The 17,811-nt window shown below is 41.9% G+C and overlaps 1 protein-coding gene across 7 annotated transcripts in view; it reads right to left on the bottom strand.

Moving 5' to 3' along the window:
• The window catches only part of SYNE2 (spectrin repeat containing nuclear envelope protein 2), a 195,470-nt gene that overhangs the window by 103,505 nt on the left and 74,154 nt on the right, over window positions 1-17,811 (bottom strand). For all 7 annotated transcript variants that reach the window (XR_012622862.1, XM_074820953.1, XM_074820954.1 and 4 more), the window contains 9 exons: window positions 17,423-17,584; window positions 15,908-16,054; window positions 8,566-8,721; window positions 7,899-8,164; window positions 4,648-6,757; window positions 2,789-3,111; window positions 1,619-1,763; window positions 686-901; window positions 39-304 (listed from right to left, as the gene is read on the bottom strand). Coding sequence is in view for 6 of the 7 variants with exons in the window: in XM_074820953.1 (XP_074677054.1) it covers window positions 39-304; window positions 686-901; window positions 1,619-1,763; window positions 2,789-3,111; window positions 4,648-6,757; window positions 7,899-8,164; window positions 8,566-8,721; window positions 15,908-16,054; window positions 17,423-17,584 (3,791 nt within the window). In the remaining variant the exon portion in view is untranslated. The remainder of the gene's footprint in view (window positions 1-38; window positions 305-685; window positions 902-1,618; window positions 1,764-2,788; window positions 3,112-4,647; window positions 6,758-7,898; window positions 8,165-8,565; window positions 8,722-15,907; window positions 16,055-17,422; window positions 17,585-17,811) is intronic.

Below are 17,811 nucleotides of genomic sequence, written 5' to 3'. Positions count from 1 at the left end.
CTATGTTCTATCTTCAACAGAAATTTCACACCACTTACTTTTTACAGCGATCCTGCATGGCCTTTATCTCACATAAGGCAGGAAGGGCAGCTTCTGCCTCTGTATTTTCAGATATATTCAGGATGTTTCTTATTCGGTGAAGCAGTAAGAGTAAGAGGAGCTGTTGCTGGTTGATGTTTTCCTCAAATGAGTTCACAAAATCTAGTAATTCTACCAGTTCCTCTCTGGTGGCCTTTTCTTTCTCTTTAAGACTTTCTGGCTGTTCTTCCTGGAGCTTATCGAGAATTATTGTTTCTCGTTCCAGCTAAGTAAACAGCATGTCAAAGCATGAGATAAAGTGCTTTTTTATTCCATCACCTTCAGTTACATTATTCATTTACTCATATGCATGACTAAGTACTGGGAATTACATAGCCAGAGAACTTGAACTTCTGAAGTGTGCCAAAATGTTCATGTTTGCTCTAACAAAGCACATAACCACACACAGAGTTGTTCCGTGTTCAGAGAATTTGTATTATAAATATCCTCATAATTTTTGACTCCAGGTTCAAGAAAAGCTGGGGATAACTGGCTGATCAGTGGGTGGGAAACGATGTTCTGCACTGATGTCAGCCCCTTACATGCCATTTTACTGAGGGCCCCATCCCTACATTCCCCAAAACTTACAGTTTGTTGAGCAACTCACCTCTTCATTGATGAATTTCCACTCCTGCTTTAGTTCTTCACAGTTAATTTCCAGCCCTTTCGCTGCCTCAAGCAAACCCAGCCAATTTTCCCACAGCACTGTTACAGTCCTGACCAGTGCCCTGTCACTTCTCCTGCACAATCTCATCAGCTCTCCAGAGACCTGCCTCAGCTTCACAAGATCATCTTCAGCCGAGTCAATGTTGGAGACTAAAATCTTACAGGAAAAATAAACAAGTAAATAAATAAAACAATACAGTCCAAAGTGTTAATGAAGCATTCAGTAACACGATTTAGAAGATCCTCTAATAAAATGGCAATCACTCCACTGAGCTGGTTGAATACAATTGCAATGAGAGAGTTCTGTTGGCTAAGACTGTGGAGAAAAACAAAACAGAAGAACATTGTGCCCAGGCAACTAGGTTGTTCTTACTTCTTTCTGGTTATTTGGAAGGGAAGAGAAATGAGCAGGAGTTACAGATATATGAAATGACAAGCCTGTAATATGGTGAGTACTAAAAGAGATGACAGCAAGGAGGTTGATTATAGCAGAGGTCTGGCGGGGAGACAACAAGAGAGTCCTGGGTGGGGAAACTGGAAATTCTCTGATTTTCACTTCTGAGGGAAAATAACAGCAATGTTAGAAATCTGATCAGTCCTGGTCCTGCAAAGAAGCAACGAGGAATCTGAAGAGAAATGCAATGCTATCTTAAGCACAGATAATGTTTGATTTCTACAGCAATAAGATGTACTCATTTTACACAGTCTAGTATAATCCGGTCTTTTTATAGGTACATAAATATATTCTGTGGTTTTATACATACATAAACACAGGATAAAGTATTTCACTTCTTTCTGCTATGATATCATATGGTGTGCATAGCTGCACCACAGTTTTGCATGAGCTTTTCAAGTTCTTCAGAGCCTCTCTTACCTTGCTTTCTTCTAAGTGCTCCAAAGCTTCTTTATAAGACATTGGTATTTGAGACAAAGACTGTCTAAGCATCTTTTCCAGTTTGTTAAGATGATTACACACCTTATCTTTGGTTTTCGTGTAGCTTTTGTATTTTTCAAAATACCTGTAAAAAACAATCAATAGACCAATTAAAATTTGTTGTTGTTGCTCCTCTCTCCAACCATAATGCCCACTAGAATATAAAAAAAATAATCTTCTGAACTAGTAATGCTCACTATTTTGCGAGTTATCTTCAGTTAGCATTTGTTACACACTTCAGTCAGCATTTGTTACACACTTCAGTCTGATACCCGAGATACTTTAGAGATGCCCCAGAGGTAAAGAAATATAGGTATGTATGTCCATATATTAACCGTGGAGCTGCTCAAAAGAATTGCATGTCTTGATCTAGGTCTCCATTCTCCTCAGACTTTCCCAAAAATTAGTTCCCAGTTTGTAACATGCATTCTATCTGTCCCTACAATGTGTGGTCTGTACAATTCTAATTTCTTATTTCTATATCTTATCATCTCTTTTCTATTACCAAAGTCTTTAAAGTAATATGTTTCTTTGATTATAAAAGCAGATTTTAAGGTTAGGCTCAATAGAACCAGAAGCACTGGATCATGAGCAAGTTATTTAAAAATCCTTTATCTCCCACTCTTTCTGTACCTGAAACAGAAGAAGTATCTGTATCTGTAGGCCCTTCAGGTCTCTTCCACACCTATATTCAAAGGAAAGACGCTATGGCCTGCATCTTGTTTGGTCTTTACTTTCTCAAGACATCAGAATAGCCTATGGAAGTCACGCATTAGGGCCCCTCTGAAAACTATTCTAACTTGCACCAGCACTGAACTAGAGACTGTGGAAATGTGCTTTCTTCTGATTCGGGCACACTATGACCCTCAGTCAAGTCCCATACATACTTTCTGAAATATACTAAAAATTATTGCATTGTAAAGTGTCAGCAATATGTTTATTGTATGGTAATTTTCCTTCCATTACAGTTACATCTGGGAACAACAGAAATGCTTACATTTCTTTCTGCTGAATTAACTGGCTCTGTCAGAGCAGAAACAACACTGCATTTATCATCAGTCAAATTTCTCATAATAAGGAACATGATCTAGGAAGATCTCTTAAACCTACCTCTGCTCATCAGCTTCCTTTCTTTGAGCCTTCTCCCTTAATGTCAAACTTCTATTGACTACTTCTGTTAAAGTATTTTCCAGACATATTTTGTCTTCTGGTTTCACTAGGTTTTTGAGTTTGGAATACAGGTTTTCCATTTTAGCCTTTGCAGAGTTGAACTCTTCTTGTTTCCATTGTGGGGTTTGACAGACCCCCTCTGGGCTACCAAGCTCTGCTGCAGCAGATTGGACTTGAGCTTCATAGTCCTCGAGGAAGCTGGCAGCCTCCTGAACAGCCTTGGTATAAAGCTCACCAGTCTTACATGCTTCCTCCAGAGCACTCTGAAAGTGTTAGAAAGACAAATGAACAATCAAGAAAGACTGTTGTGCTCCTCTGGATCACCACATGGTCTTTTCAGAATTTCACACTTGGCTGTCTTTGAGACCAACACTCCCAGAATTGGCCCGGGAGGTGAGGGAGGACACATAGCAAATGCACTCTGCTACCTAGGTAGTGACAGAGCTGTGCTGTAACCTATGGATTGATTGCCTTCAAGCATAGGAACTGGGGTTATGAGGGAACAGCCAATACTGAAGAAGTCCAGAGAGAAGGATGGCAGGACACAAGAGCCATAAGATCCGTTAGGGACATGGAAGTATACGTCGTGCTCAGACAAGGAGAGCCCACACATTGATGCTTTATTTGGCTCCAGGGAATACCTCCACTACGACTTGCCAAACTTCTTCTCGCTAAACCCTCTTCTTATATGTATTTATACACAGAATGATGTGTGACTTTGCCAGCTCTTGGATTCCCACAGGGCAGAGGAACTTTGGCACTGTGCTTCCCACACAATACTGAAACAGTGAAGGTGAAGCACAGCAAACCAGGAAACCTGGCAGCAGGACCATAAGTCCATCAGGGATGCTGAGTCCCTCCCTCTGTTATTAGCTACTACCTCATATTTCCTCATTTGTATCCACTGATCTCTTGGGCAGTCAGGGCACAGGTCTTCTTGACCAGGACACAGTTCCAGAACCTCTCTGCTATGAAGGTTACCACTCTTTTGGTTTCCAGCAAATTTATTCGCTAACTCTTTCTCCTTGTATTAACACTGCCCTTTAGCTTCAGCAGTCTCTTTCCATCCATTAAGTCTACCTCCAGCCTAATTACATTTCTTAGTTAGATTTCCCACTTGTCCTCAGTTTACCAGGTTGAGTAAATACAGTTTTATTAACTGCCCTCAACATTCCTCACCCCTCTAACAGCATCTGTTCCAGTTTGAGTGGACCTTTCCTGACAAAGCCATCAAGAACTGGGTCCGTACTCCAGCAATGCCTTAGCAATGCCTCATATACTTGTGTTAAAGCCTTGGATGCCGGTTGCCTTTCCTTTGCTCACCTTCCTGAGGCCTGATCACATTGGTTTGACCTGTGCTTTACTCTCCTTGATCATTCCCAACTGGTAAACTTTTTCTTTACTGTAGAAACAAGGAACTTCTGTTTTTTTCATCATCGTCACTATTGAAAGTGTTATATAAAATCAGTCCCAATAATAATCCCAGGACAATTGCACCCAGCCTCTCTTCAGCTCAATATTTCAAGAAAACCTTTTCCTTCCTCCCCTTTACCCTTATTTTCTTGTGCTAATCCCCACTGCTTGATTATAATCAAACTGAATACAACTGATTTCTTTGTATCCTTAGTTTCTTATCATGATTCCCACCACCAATGCAGAGACGATGGTGGGCCAATTCAGTTATTAGAATAAAAGGAGGATATAAGTCATGAAAATATAAATGCTACAGTCACAGACACCTAATCTAATTATAGGGAAAAGACATATGGCCATACCTTACTCTTATTAAATATACTTACAACACGGGCAGCAATGTCTGTCTTCAGTTGTTTCTCATGATCTCGCAGTGTCTCTAATTTTGCTTCTATACCAGCAGCAAGAGATTTTTCTTCCTGGTTTTCACCCTCTTTTTCCATTATACATTTAAGAGCAGAAAACTTTGCTTGCATCATATTCTGAATTGCTTCCCATCGTATCTTTTCATACTGCATTACTTTTATGTCTATCAGAAGTGGCTGCTGGAGCTCTAATTGAATACGCTTTATGATGTGGAATATATGCTCTACTTCACTCTGGATATCTTCCTTGTTTACACACTGGAGACCAGAGACCAAGTTTTGAAGAAACTGATTCAATTTCTCAACATCTTTCTCCAGGCTCTTTATTTCTTTCCTCTTAGATTCTTTGAATGGTGTATCAAAGACCTCATTTTTGTTTATTTGATTTGCTACCTCCTGGGTTAAGTACAAGATTTGTTGAACTGTCTGAAACTGAATCTGTGCAGATATAAGATTCTCAGCAGGAGAAGAGCTAGAGCTATCATTTAGGATGTTAGCTTCTTTTTTTACAGTGGATGTCAGAGTCTGGATTTCATTTAGCAATGCCTGAATCTTATCACATTCCCTAACAACATTATCAAAGCGTATTATCTTCCCTTTAATTTTATTTTTAATTTTAAGAAATTTAGTTTGCAATTCATCCAGCTGCGATGAGTCCCATCTTAGACCTACACATTCAAAGATTTCTTTGTACTTCATTATTTGTGACAAATTGGACTGAAAAGCTAATACTTTTTCTTTAAGTGCTTTGCATTTATCCTTCACTTCCTGCTTGGCTCCTAATAATTCATCTTCTTTCAGATTCATTTCACCATACTGTACATCATTAAGATCTTGCTGCAATGAAGTTATTCCTTCAGTAAACTCTCTGTAGACAGCTATCTTTTTTTCTACTTCATGAAGTTTACTCTGAATTTGTCTCTGTGTCTTCCTTGCTCTATTCTTCAGACTTCTTAACTGATCAATCAAAAATAGTTGTTCAGACAGGCTCAGTTCCCCAGCTGTGACCTGAGTCTCTTTACAGTGGGATGAGATAAGCCCTTCTATTTCTTGTATGTCCTTTAAAATCTCCTTTAAAATGGCTTGTTGATTGATTAATTCTGACCATGTGCTGGTTTGGTTCGTGTCAGGCCTCGCAAGCATCTCAGCATTTTGAAGCTGACAGTGAACTTTTTCTACTTCTGCAATAAGTCTTTGCCTCTCCTCCAGCTGGAGCTCTAGGTGCTGTAATCTTTGAGCTGATTTTAAAACAAGAGCCTTGTATGAATTCTGCAATGCTTGCAAAAGGAAAGTCATATCAGAGATCTCCTCTGGCTTCAAGCTGGGAATGATGTGCTGGAGCCCATAATCCAGTGATACAATCACAGGCTCTCTGTTTAGAACTTCTGTGTTCATAAGCTGACAACTTCTGATCTGTGATTTAACATCACTGGGGAAAAGTGCTGCTTTCTGATCAAGAGCGGACAGTGAATCTTTGACCCATGCAATATTTTCTTTCAGCCTCTTAACCATTTCATGTTTCATCACAGCAGGACCAGTGATCTGAACATCCTCTCGAGGAGCTTGTTGTGCTGATAATGCTTCCAATTTACTCTGCAAATCGTGTATAGAGTTCTCCAAAGCTACCTTCTCTTGATCACTCCAAATTCTTTTCATCTGCAGTTCAATCCTTCTTTTTAATAGAGAAAGACCGTGTTTAATGTCCTGTAGCTCTGTGGTCCAAAGCACAGGGTATCTGACTTTTCCTGCAGCTGAGGAATAGAACTCTGCTTGTAAATACTGTTCTTGTATAAGTCTCTGAATATCCTGTGCTTTATTCATAAGCAGGTTAAATTCATCAATTTCTGCCACAACTTGATCATGTTTCTTTTGTACTGTTTGTTCCATGTGTTGCCACCATTGCTCCAGTTGCCTCATTTGGCTTTCGGTTAACACTTTATCCATGCATGTTAAATGCTGAGATAAACTTTCTTGCTGAGTTTTCAACTGGTTTAAGACATCTCTTTCTTTTCGTAAGGACTCTATGCATGCCTTAATTTTCTCCAGAAGAACCGTGTTGTTCATAGGACCCCTGCCAAAAAGATGAGTAGCGTTTAAAAAAACCCTAAATTTCTCCTAAACATGGGCACGTTTTTAAAAAAGAATTTCACTGTTTAGAAAATGATTCCCTCATTTTATTCACTTAATCACATGTATCTCTCAGTGTTCTCTCACAATTTTCCTAACCACTGTTGCAGTATCATTATTCTTGCTTATCTGTACAGCATTCATTATTTCTAGATATCTCTGCAGGAAAGGTATATTCTAATGTATATTCTCTAAAATTGGAGTATATATAATATAGAATGTGTCATTTCTTAAAGGAATGTGGCCTCCATTTAAAGTTACAATAAGTAAAATTTTAAAAATCAACAATAGTGTTATCTCTAAGTGATTTAACAACACTGTGTGACAATTTCTGATTTACAGTGTAGATAAAACCTAGTTATAAGAAAAATTTCAAAATTTCTCATTCATTCAAGGTTAATTTCGAGGAATTGATCTACTAATTTTTTCTTTCCAGGCATATTTTGAAATTCCCATCTAAAATACACTTAGCAGTTAGATTTTTATTCAACTTTTTTTTAAATCTCTTTGCTGTAAATTAACAATGTTATAAATTATTTTAAAGATTTTCAAATTATTGTGATACATTATTGTGACCGATAGGTTAGTTCCATGTTTTGAAAGCTAATCCATAAAAGGTACTAAATATTTTGTGTGCATTGGTTACTTCTGAATTGGTACTGTATTTATTCATTGCCATATAATTCTTCCTACCAAATAAGGTTAATTTTCAGAGTAATGAGATATCTCCCTCAGAAAAAAAATTAGAACTGATGAGTCCTTTAAAAAAAGTTAATATTTCACATCTGCCATATTTTTGTAAAAATATTTTAATATGGCTTTTACATACTTTTTTAGCACAGCAACCATTTCTTTGTTTGCCTAAAAAGCAAAAAGAGTAGATGTTGCTGAAGAATAGCAGAGAACTACCAGAAATGCTTCTGTTTAAACTTACAAACCTATGAGACTTCTCTTGCTACCTAACATTAATGAGATGGATAAAACACCGTATTCTTGTCTGAGCATTACTGAAGTATGGCACAAAGTTCAGTCCAGGACCATATTTGTTCTGCAACCTATTAACAGAAACCCTGAACTATACTTACATTTTTATGTTGTCTTTTTCTGTTGACAAATTTTTCATTGAGGACTGCGCAGCAGAAAGATTTTTCTGGTACTCATTAATTAAACAGCACTGTTGTTGCTTCACTGCCTTAACAGCATCTAGTTCTTGAAGCAGCCTGTCCCAGCAGGGCACCGCAGGCTCTGTGGTTTGCAGCTCTGCTCTGTTTGATACTGTTGTATTGGGAAAGGCTTCTTGACTATGACACAAAGATTTTGCTTTCCATGTTTCCAGTTCACTTTGTAAATTCTACAATCAAGCCCACCACAGAGAGGGGATTAAAAGAGGATCTGAAACACTTGCAGCTTTCAACACAAAATACAGTTAAGTACTGATACATCTACAAACACATGCTTGCTCATTCACATGCAAATGAACACGCATGCCTGTGCACCTCATGGAAGCACAGGCTCAATCATAGGTGTATCCACTACTGCACTCCAGAAGAGCAGTACAAAAAATGGTATTTACATGGACATACTTGCATTAAGTCACAGTGCTTGTAGATTACCTGGTAGACAAATTGACTAATCATGCAGTCAAACATCACGTAAGACTATATGCAATAATTTTGTTCTACCCAAGTGAATAATAATTTTGTAAGTGTCTCACTACATTAACAATGAGGAATGGCTTTGCAATTTCCATACCTCCAGCTCTTTTAGTTGTTCATTTATAAGCACAATATCCAGTTCAGACACTTCTTTTTTCAGCTCATTGACCTTTTGTTCCTCTTCAAGATATTCAGTGTTTACTTGCACTCCAGGAAATAGTTCCTTCTGGAAAAACACTTCTGCACCTGTGTCCTACAACACAAAACAGGATTCTTATTTCTAAAGGTCCTACACCAAGTTTTCTGACTGCAACACTTTGCTTCACATGTTTAAGCCATGCCTAAATCCTGCTGTGGCTTCCCCCATAGTCTCTGTGGGTCAATCAGGACCCAGGGGCTGGAACCTCCATCACTATCCCCCACCTCTGCAGTCACCCCAGCTTGACAGCACTGCTCAGACAGCTATGAAATCTCTGCCTGTCATTTTAAGTTTGAAACTCTGATATTCCCACCTTCAAACAACATCTTTCCTGCACCCACCTCTGCTACTGATAAATTCACAGGTCTATCCTGTCTTCTCCCCCTCTGCCTTACACATTCATGGACGTTTCATCTCTCCTCACACTCCCATTCCTTCTGCTCAGCACCTGCCTCCATATACTGCTGTGTCCTTCACCAGGACCATGTCTTTAACTGTTCTTCACAGGGCCACTCATGCATGAAGGAGCTTTGTTGTGACACAAAGACATGGCTGCTACTGCCACAAGTGCTATCCAAAATCAGGGGTAAGGTGAGAGCGTTAGGGAGCCATGTCTCAATGGGGGTGGGGAGGAAGGGAACGGGGGGGGGCTCCAGAGCCAGTCCCTGGCACTGCCATTGATTCCCACAATGACAGAAGGACAAGTCACTTGGAGCATGGCCAGGTTTAACATCAGCTGAGCCGAGGTTATTGCCCAAGTGGATGCTCTTAGCCAGCTCCAGTTCAGATGTAAAACATAATCCTCTATATCATGCAGACAACAACACAAATGAAATGTCACAGGCTTATTGGGTCACATGGCAATACCTTAAAAATCTCTCTGCATTTCCCTTTGCCCAGTACCTGTCTATATCTGGTGTAAACTGTGATCTGTTCCACGTATAGACTTCATGTGAGTGAATGCATACAAATATACAGATATGACAACACTGTGAGCTTCTCCAGGGTACCAACGTATAGAATCAGCAACGATAAAAAATTCTTGTTTGATAAACTTACAATTTTACAAGGAAGCAGCCAGCTATCCCTGCAGCCATATCACTTGTAAGCTGTTCCTGTCATCTGCCTCTCTGTGGGTCATGAGCTATCCAAAATGTACCTGCTTCCAAGTGTGGGAAACTTGTAGCACATTGTAGACATTGTTGGAAAAGAATAATTCCATTTATTTGAACTCTTTTCATTATTTTCAGTCAAAACTGAAGGGGACCACTCATGAAATAGTCAGTCAGGGAACTTTTCAATTTCTTTGTGTACACATCCATAATGGCTGTCTGTATCAATTCAGACATAAGGTTTCATCTTAGGTGACTTTGGAGTGCCACAGAAATGAAGTAAGGAGAAAAACTCAGCTAAGCTATCACAGAATGAGGAGAAAAATCCACTTTACCAGATTGAAATATAAACGCATCAAAACACACAGAAAAGTAAGTGTCCTGGCACTAAGAAAAACCTCAGGATTGCTGTGCATGTTTTGCTTGTTTGTATGATCTTCTCAATGTACACTGTCACACTGCCTCCCCAGATACACAGACACATAGATAGAGTGAATCTCCCCAGACCATAGTTATAATGTTTCCCACAGTTTTTCAGTCCATCAGATGGTTGGAGAGGAAGGAAAATATGAGAACAGAAATGGGCATTGCTGACCAGCTACTGTCCTTCAGGTACAAAGCCAGAGCTGCCCTGCTGGCTCTTCACAGTGCAGGCCTGTGGGAAACCGCCAAACAGGACTCTGGCTTCAGGCTAGGGCATAGCCCACAGTCTAGATCCTTTCTTATCCAACACCTCCTCAGGCATTCAGCAGAAGCTACTTCCCCTTCCCTTTGCTAGCTTCAAATAGATTGAATACAAACACTTAAAGATCACGTTTAGAAGTGAAAATCAGTCAATTTAGAATAGAATAGAATAGAAAATAGAATAGAAAATAGAATAGAAAATAGAATAGAAAATAGAATAGAAAATAGAATAGAAAATAGAATAGAAAATAGAATAGAAAATAGAATAGACTAGAATACTTTTGGTTGGAAGAGACATACAGCAATCATCTAGTCCAACTGCCTGACCATTTCAGGGCTGACCAAAAGTTAAAGCATGTTATTAAGGGCATTGTCCAAAGGCATCTTAAACACTGGCAGGCTTGGGGCATCAACCACCTCTCTAGGAAGCCTGTTTCAGTGTTTGACTTGCCCCTCAGTGAAGAAACGCTTCCTAATGTCCAGTCTAAACCTTCCCTGACACAGCTTTGAACCATTCCCATGTGTCCTGTCACTGGATACCAGGAAAAAGAGATCAGCACCTCCCTCTCCACTTCCCCTCCTCAGGAAGCTGTAGAGAGCAATGCGTTCACCCTTCAGCCTTCTTTTCTCCAAACTAGAGAAGCCCAAAATCCTAAGCCACTCCTCACAGGACATGCCTTCCAGCCTTTTCACCAGCTTTGCTGCTCTCCTCTGGACACATTCAAGGACCTTCACAGCTTTCTTAAATTGTGGGGACCAGAACTGCACACGATATTCAAGGTGAGGCTGCATCAACACTAAATACAGTGGAATAACCACCTGTTTTGACTGACTGTGTTTAATGCCCCCAGAATGCAGTTTGCTCTCTTGGCTGCCAGGGCACGCTGCTGACTCATATTGAGTCCGCTGTCAACCAGCATCCTCAGATCCCTGTCTGCAGGGCTGCTCTCCAGCCGCTCCTCTCCCAGTTTATACATGTGCTCAGTGTTAGCCATCCCAGGTGCAGAATTGGTCATTTGGACTTCATAGAATCATAGAAACGTTTGGGTTGGAAGGGACCTTAAAGATCATCTAGTCCCAACCCCCCTGCCATGGTTAGGGACACCTTCCACTAGCCGAGGTTGCTCAAAGACCCAACCTGGCCTTGAACACTGCCAGGGAAGGGGCAGCCACAGCTTCTCTGGACAATCTGTTCCAGTGCTTCACTAACGTCACAGTAAAGAATTTCTTCCCTATATCTAATCTAAATCTACCCTCTTTCAGCTTAAAACCATTACCCCTCATCCTATCACTACACTCCCTGATAAAGAGTCCCTCTCCATCTTTCCTGTAGCCCCCTTTAGGTACTGGAAGGCTGCTACAAGGTCTCCCCAGAGCCTTCTCTTCTCCAGGCTGAACAACCCCAACTCTCTCAGCCTGTCCTCATAAGAGAGGTGCTCCAGCCCCCTGATCATCTTCGTGGCTGCCTCTGCACCCGCTCGAGCAGGTCCATGTCCTTCTTATGTTGGTGGCCTCACAGCTGAACACAGGACTCCAGGTGGGGTCTCACAAGAGCTCAGTAGAGGAGGAGAATCCCCTCCCTCGACCTGCTGGCCACACTTCTCTTGATGCAGCCCAGGACACGCTTGGCTTTCTGGGCTGCTAGCACACATTGCTGGCTCATAGTCGGTTTTCCATCCACTAATTATCCCCAAGTCCTTCTCCGCAGGGCTGCTCTCAATCCAGTCCATCCAGCCTGTATTTGTGCTTGGGATTGCCCTGACCCATGTGTAGGACCTTGCACTTGGCCTTGTTGAACTTCATGAGGTTTGCACCAGCTTCCCCCTCTCCAGCCTGTCCAGGTCCCTCTGGATGGCACATCCCTTTCCTCCAGTGTGTCGACCGCACCACACAGCTTGGTGTCGTCAGCGAACTTGCTGAGGGTGCCTCGATCCCACTGTCCATGTTCCCAACAGAGATGTTAAACAGCACCGGTCCCAGCACTGACCCCTGAGGAATGCCACTTGTCTCTGCTCTCCACTTGGACATGGAGCCGTTGACTCTTGAGTGTGACCATCCAGCCAATTCCTTATCCACCGAGTGGTCCATCCATCAAATCCATGTCTCTCCAATTTAGAGACAAGGATGTCATGCAGGACAGTGCCCAATGCTTTGCACAAGTCCAGGTAGATGACGTCCCTTACCCACCAACGCTGTAACCATGTGGTAGAAGGCCACCAAATTTGTCAGGCACAATTTGCCCTCAGTGAAGCCATGTTGGCTGTCACCAATCACCTCCTCATTTTCCATGTGCCCTAGCATAGTTTCCAGGAGGATCATCTCCATGATCTTGCCAGGCAAGAGGTGAGACTGACCAGCCTGTAGTACCTCAGGTACTTTTTTTTCCTCTTTTTAAAAAGGGGGGTTATGTTTCCCCTTTTCCAGTCAGTGGGAAGCTGAATGCCATAACTTCTCAAATATGATGGATAGTGGCTTAGCCCCTTCATCCATCAGTTCCCTCAGGACCCACAGATGCATCTCACCAGGTCCCACGGACTTGAGCACCTTCAGGTTCCTTAGATGGTCTCGAGCCTGATTTTCTCCTACAGTGTGCGGTTCTTCATTCTCCCGGTCCCTGCCTTTGGCTTCTGAGACTTGGGCGGTGTGGCTGGAGCACTTGCCAGTGAAGACTGAGGCAAAAAAGTTGTTGAGTACCTCAGCCTTCTTCATATCCTGGGTAACCAGTTCTCCCGTTTCCTTCAGAAGAGGGCCCACATTCTCCCTACTCTTCCTTTTATCACTGATGTACCTATAGAAGCTGTTCTTGTGGGCCTTGATGTCCCTGGCCAGATTTAATTCTATCAGGGCTTTAGCTTTCCTAACCCGATCCCTGGCTGCTCAGACAATTTCTCTGTATTCCTCCCAGGCTACCTGTCCTTGCTTCCACCCTCTGTAGGCTTCCCTTTTTCATTTGAGTTTGTCCAGGAGCAATTTGTTCATCCAGGCAGGCCTCCTGGCATTCTTACTTGTCTTCCTCTTTGTTGGAATGCATCGCTCCTGAGCTTGGAGGAGGTGATCCTTGAATATTAACCAGCTTTATTAACCTGTGGTACTCTACCAAGCAGGTTCCTGAAGAGGCCAAAGTCTGCTCTCCTGAAGCCCAGAGTACCAAGCTTGCTGCGTGCCCTCCTTGCTGCCCTAAGGATCTTGAACTCCACCCATTAATCATTGCACAATGCTCCAATCTATCTAGATCCCATGTCAAGGCATCTTGTCCCTCAAAAAAGTCAACAGCACCTCCCAGTTTGGTATCATCAGCAAAACTGCTAATGGTGCATTCAACTCCTGCATCTAGATCATTGATAAATATACTGAACAGAACTGGCCCTAGAATCGAACCCTGAGGAACACCACTGGTGACTGGTCACCAGTCAGATGGAGCCCCATTCACTACAACCCTTTGAGCTCTGCCCTTCAGCCAGTTCTTCACCCAGCACACCATGAACCTGCTCATCCCACAGTTGGACAAGTTGTCCAGAAGGATGCTGTGAGGAATAGTATCAAAAGCCTTACTAAAATCCAGAAAAACTACATCTGCCACCTTTCCCTCATCCACTAGACAGGTGACCTTATCATAGAAGGATATCAAATTAGTTAAACAGGACTTTCCCTTTGTGAACCCGTGTGGACCGTGTCTGATCTGTGTCAGCTCTGTTTAATATCTTTATCAATGATCTGATGAGGGGATCAAGTGCACCTTCAGTAAATTTGCAGACAACACCAAGCTGGGCAAGACTGTTCATCTGCTTGAGGGTAGGCAGGCTCTACAGAGGGGTCTGGACAGGCTGGATTGATGGGCAGAGGCCAGCCGTAGGCAATTCAACAAAGCTAAGTGCCAGGTCTTGCACTTGGGTCACAACAACCAACCCCATGCAATGCTACAGGCTTGGGGCAGAGTGGCTGGAAAGCTGCCCGGCGGAAAAGGACCTGGGGGTGTTGGTTGACAGCCGGCTGAATAGGAGCCAGCAGTGTGCCCAGGTGGCCAAGAAGGCCAAGAGCATCCTGACTTGTATCAGAAATAGTGTGGCCAGAACTAGGGAAGTGATTGTCCCCCTGTAATCGGCACTGCTGAGGCCACACCTCGAATACTGTGTTCAGTTTTGGGCCCCTCACTACAAGAAAGACATTGAGGTGCTGGAGCATGTCCAAAGGACAGTGAAGCTGATGAAGGGTCTGGAGCACAAGTCTTGTGAGGACCAGCTGAGGGAACTGGGGGTGTTTAGCCTGGAGAAAAGGAGGCTCAGGGGACCTGAAAGGATCTTGTAGCAAGGTGGGTGTTGGTCTCTTCTCCCAGATAACAATCTATAGGACAAGAGGAAACGGCCTCAAGTTGCACTGGGGGAGGTTTAAATTGGATATTAGGAAAAATTTCTTCACCAAAAGGACTGCCAAGCATTGGGACAGGCTGCCCAGGGAAGTGGTTGAGTCACCATCCCTAGAGGCATTTAGAAGATGTGTAGATGTGGCACTGAAGGACATGATTTAGTGGTGGACTTGGTAATCTTAGGCTTATGGTTGGACTCGGTGCTCTTAAAGGTCCTTTTCAACCTAAATGATTCTATGATGATTCCATGATTCTTTAAATGCTTTTCAATAGTACGCAGGATGACGTTCTCCATAATTTTTCCAGGAACTATGGTTAGACTAACAGGTCTGTAGTTTCCTGGGTCTTCCCTCACCTGCTTCTTGTAAATTGGAATAACATTAGCTAGCTTCCAGTCAGCAGACCTTTGGGAGATTTTTGGGGGGGTTCCAGTTAGAGCAGATGTGCAAGTCCCAGGTAAGACCTGTCAATGGACAGGCCAGCTGTGGACCTGCCTATAGATTTAACTGTGAAGATTAGATCTGGCCCTACCTTCAATCTAAGGATGGGGTAACCAAGGATCAGCAGTCATGGGGCACTTGTGATGTAACACCCTTGCTCTTAAAGAAGAATAGACTTAGTAAAGGCATTTAGTAATGCACCTTGTTATTCATTCAGCTTGAATTCTTTCTCCTTTATTTTATTTAATTTATTTTCTTATGTTGAATCACCCTTGGACTTCAGTTTTCTAATCTCCCTTCCTCATGATGGCAAAGAATATCACAGCTAACTATAACATGGAAAGAGTTGTATTAATTAACAATTGAAAGAGAAACTCTAAATATCATAAAGACTGATTATGATTGCTCTGAAAACCAAAATTGCTCTTTTGAATAGATTCACTGAAAGATGTGATGTGACTAGCACTTTCAATAAAGTTCAAAACTATCGTGGACATAAAGTATTAGTATACACAATGGTCTTGATTATGATATGACAGTAATTGCCTCTTCTTCTATAACACCTTCAGCTGAAGCCCATGTGGAAACAAAAATTCAATTACTGTGACAAATGCAGCTTGAAATAAGAGAATGTGGGTTACCTCATGTGCAGAAACTGGGGGATTAGATTCCAGACCATCTTTCTCAGTTTCTGAAGATTTCAGGACTTGACTCTTCTGGCACACCCTTTGCTGAATCTGCTCCACATCTTCTCTATATGACTGATTCTTGGTATCACCAGATTTCTCCTTTTAGTGTAAGAAAAATAAAAGAAACAAGTAACCAAAAAGCCCCAATTAAACCTGCTGAGTAGTAATTACAGTGCTCGAGATGACAAAGTCACAAAGCCCATAATTATAGGTAGATGAGGAAAACCACAATTTCATCTCATAATTTATTGTGGGCAAGGTTATGGCAAAGGAATCTATGTAGCAGAAGCAGTGCTGTAATTTTGCTATAAATTTTTAGAGAAATTGCAGATTGCAAGTGTTCTTCCTCTGACCTACACTGTTCTTTATTCTAAGCATGGACCTTGAACTGTGTACCCCTAGATGCATTTTTTAAAAGGTTTAGCTTTTTCCTGAGGCTCCAATCCTGTACTTGTACTGTAGACAGAGAGTCTGTGGTTAGACACCCAGCCAATTACCAGGCAGGATATTCCTGTGGGCAGCCCGGGGATTTGCTGTATGCACATGCTGAGGTATTTGCTGACTGTAAGTTCTGCCTGAGTTTGTTTATCATCTGGGGACAGATGAAATAAAACAGCCACCTACACAAAATAAAGAATGGCAAATCCTTACAGCATGACCATGGTGGAGAGCACAGCACAGACCTACGCATGCTGCATGGATATCTGAGCTAGTGGCTGCAAGTCAGATAGGCTATGTACTCAAAGTAGCCCATCTGCAACCCAGAATGAACAAACCTACCCCAATTCTCAGCAAGCTCATGAATGCACACTGTGCTCCATCTTGTCACAACAACACTGCTTTCGTCATCTCACAGTTTGCTAAAACTCAAAGTCTGAGAAGGTTCTGGCTGTCTTCTCTATAACACCCCTTCAGGGAGGGGATGACAGCAATGAGACCCCTTTTAGCCTTTTTATCTTCAACAGGAACTTAAGTCTCTTCCCAATCACTATGGCTCCAGCTCCTAAACACTGCTCTAGTTTGTCCAAAATCCCCTTGTACCAGGGTGCACCAAACATGTACCAGGGTGCACCAAACAGGACATAGCATTTCAAATGCAGCCTCATACGTGCAAAGTAAAGACATAAATAAGAAATCTAAATAAATGAGACTCAAGCAAAATAACAGTATTCAAGCAAAATGGTAAGAAGACTTCACAATATGTCCAGGTGCAGGTGACTTGGAATGTAATATCCTCAGCAAACCACTTTGTGGCAGCCCATGGTAATCCCTCCATACTAATTTTAAATGTACAGGAAAGGTTCAGACAGTTAACACATACTAAGTATACAGCACATCAGGCAAAAATACCTCAGTGTAATGAGGTTTTTATAAATTTTTTATTAGTAATATCATCCCCACTGCAACTAAACTGTATACATATACTCTCAAATTCAATCACTCTTGTGTATTCTCATGTCCAATTACCTCTGCTGGATGGGTCTCCTTTCTTGTTTCATCACCTTCAACACCAACACCATCCTGATTTCTCTCCAGTTCTGCTTCACCACCCTGAACCGCATTATCCAGAATGTCCTCCTGGACCCTATCATGTTTGTCCATACCTGGGATTTCTTTATCAGCCTCCCCCTGATTTGAAAAATACAAAACGTTTACAACCAGTAGAAGTCACAGTCCAAAATCTAAGTTTACTAAGGAACACCACACTCCACAAGCTGTCTACTCCATCTTCAGTTTAGCTTAATGAATGAAGAAAAAGGCTGAGGTAACCCAAACCTAGAGTCTCTTGGAAACGCCTGCTCAGATCAGTTTGCTGTATCAGGATCTTAATCACTATGAAACACAAACCAAGCAGG

The sequence above is a fragment of the Strix aluco genome, chromosome 4 (assembly GCF_031877795.1).
Source record: "Strix aluco isolate bStrAlu1 chromosome 4, bStrAlu1.hap1, whole genome shotgun sequence".
NCBI classification, from domain to species: Eukaryota; Metazoa; Chordata; class Aves; order Strigiformes; family Strigidae; genus Strix; species Strix aluco.
Note: the sequence above shows the minus strand (reverse complement) of the source record. Positions and strands in the feature narration are given on the sequence as shown.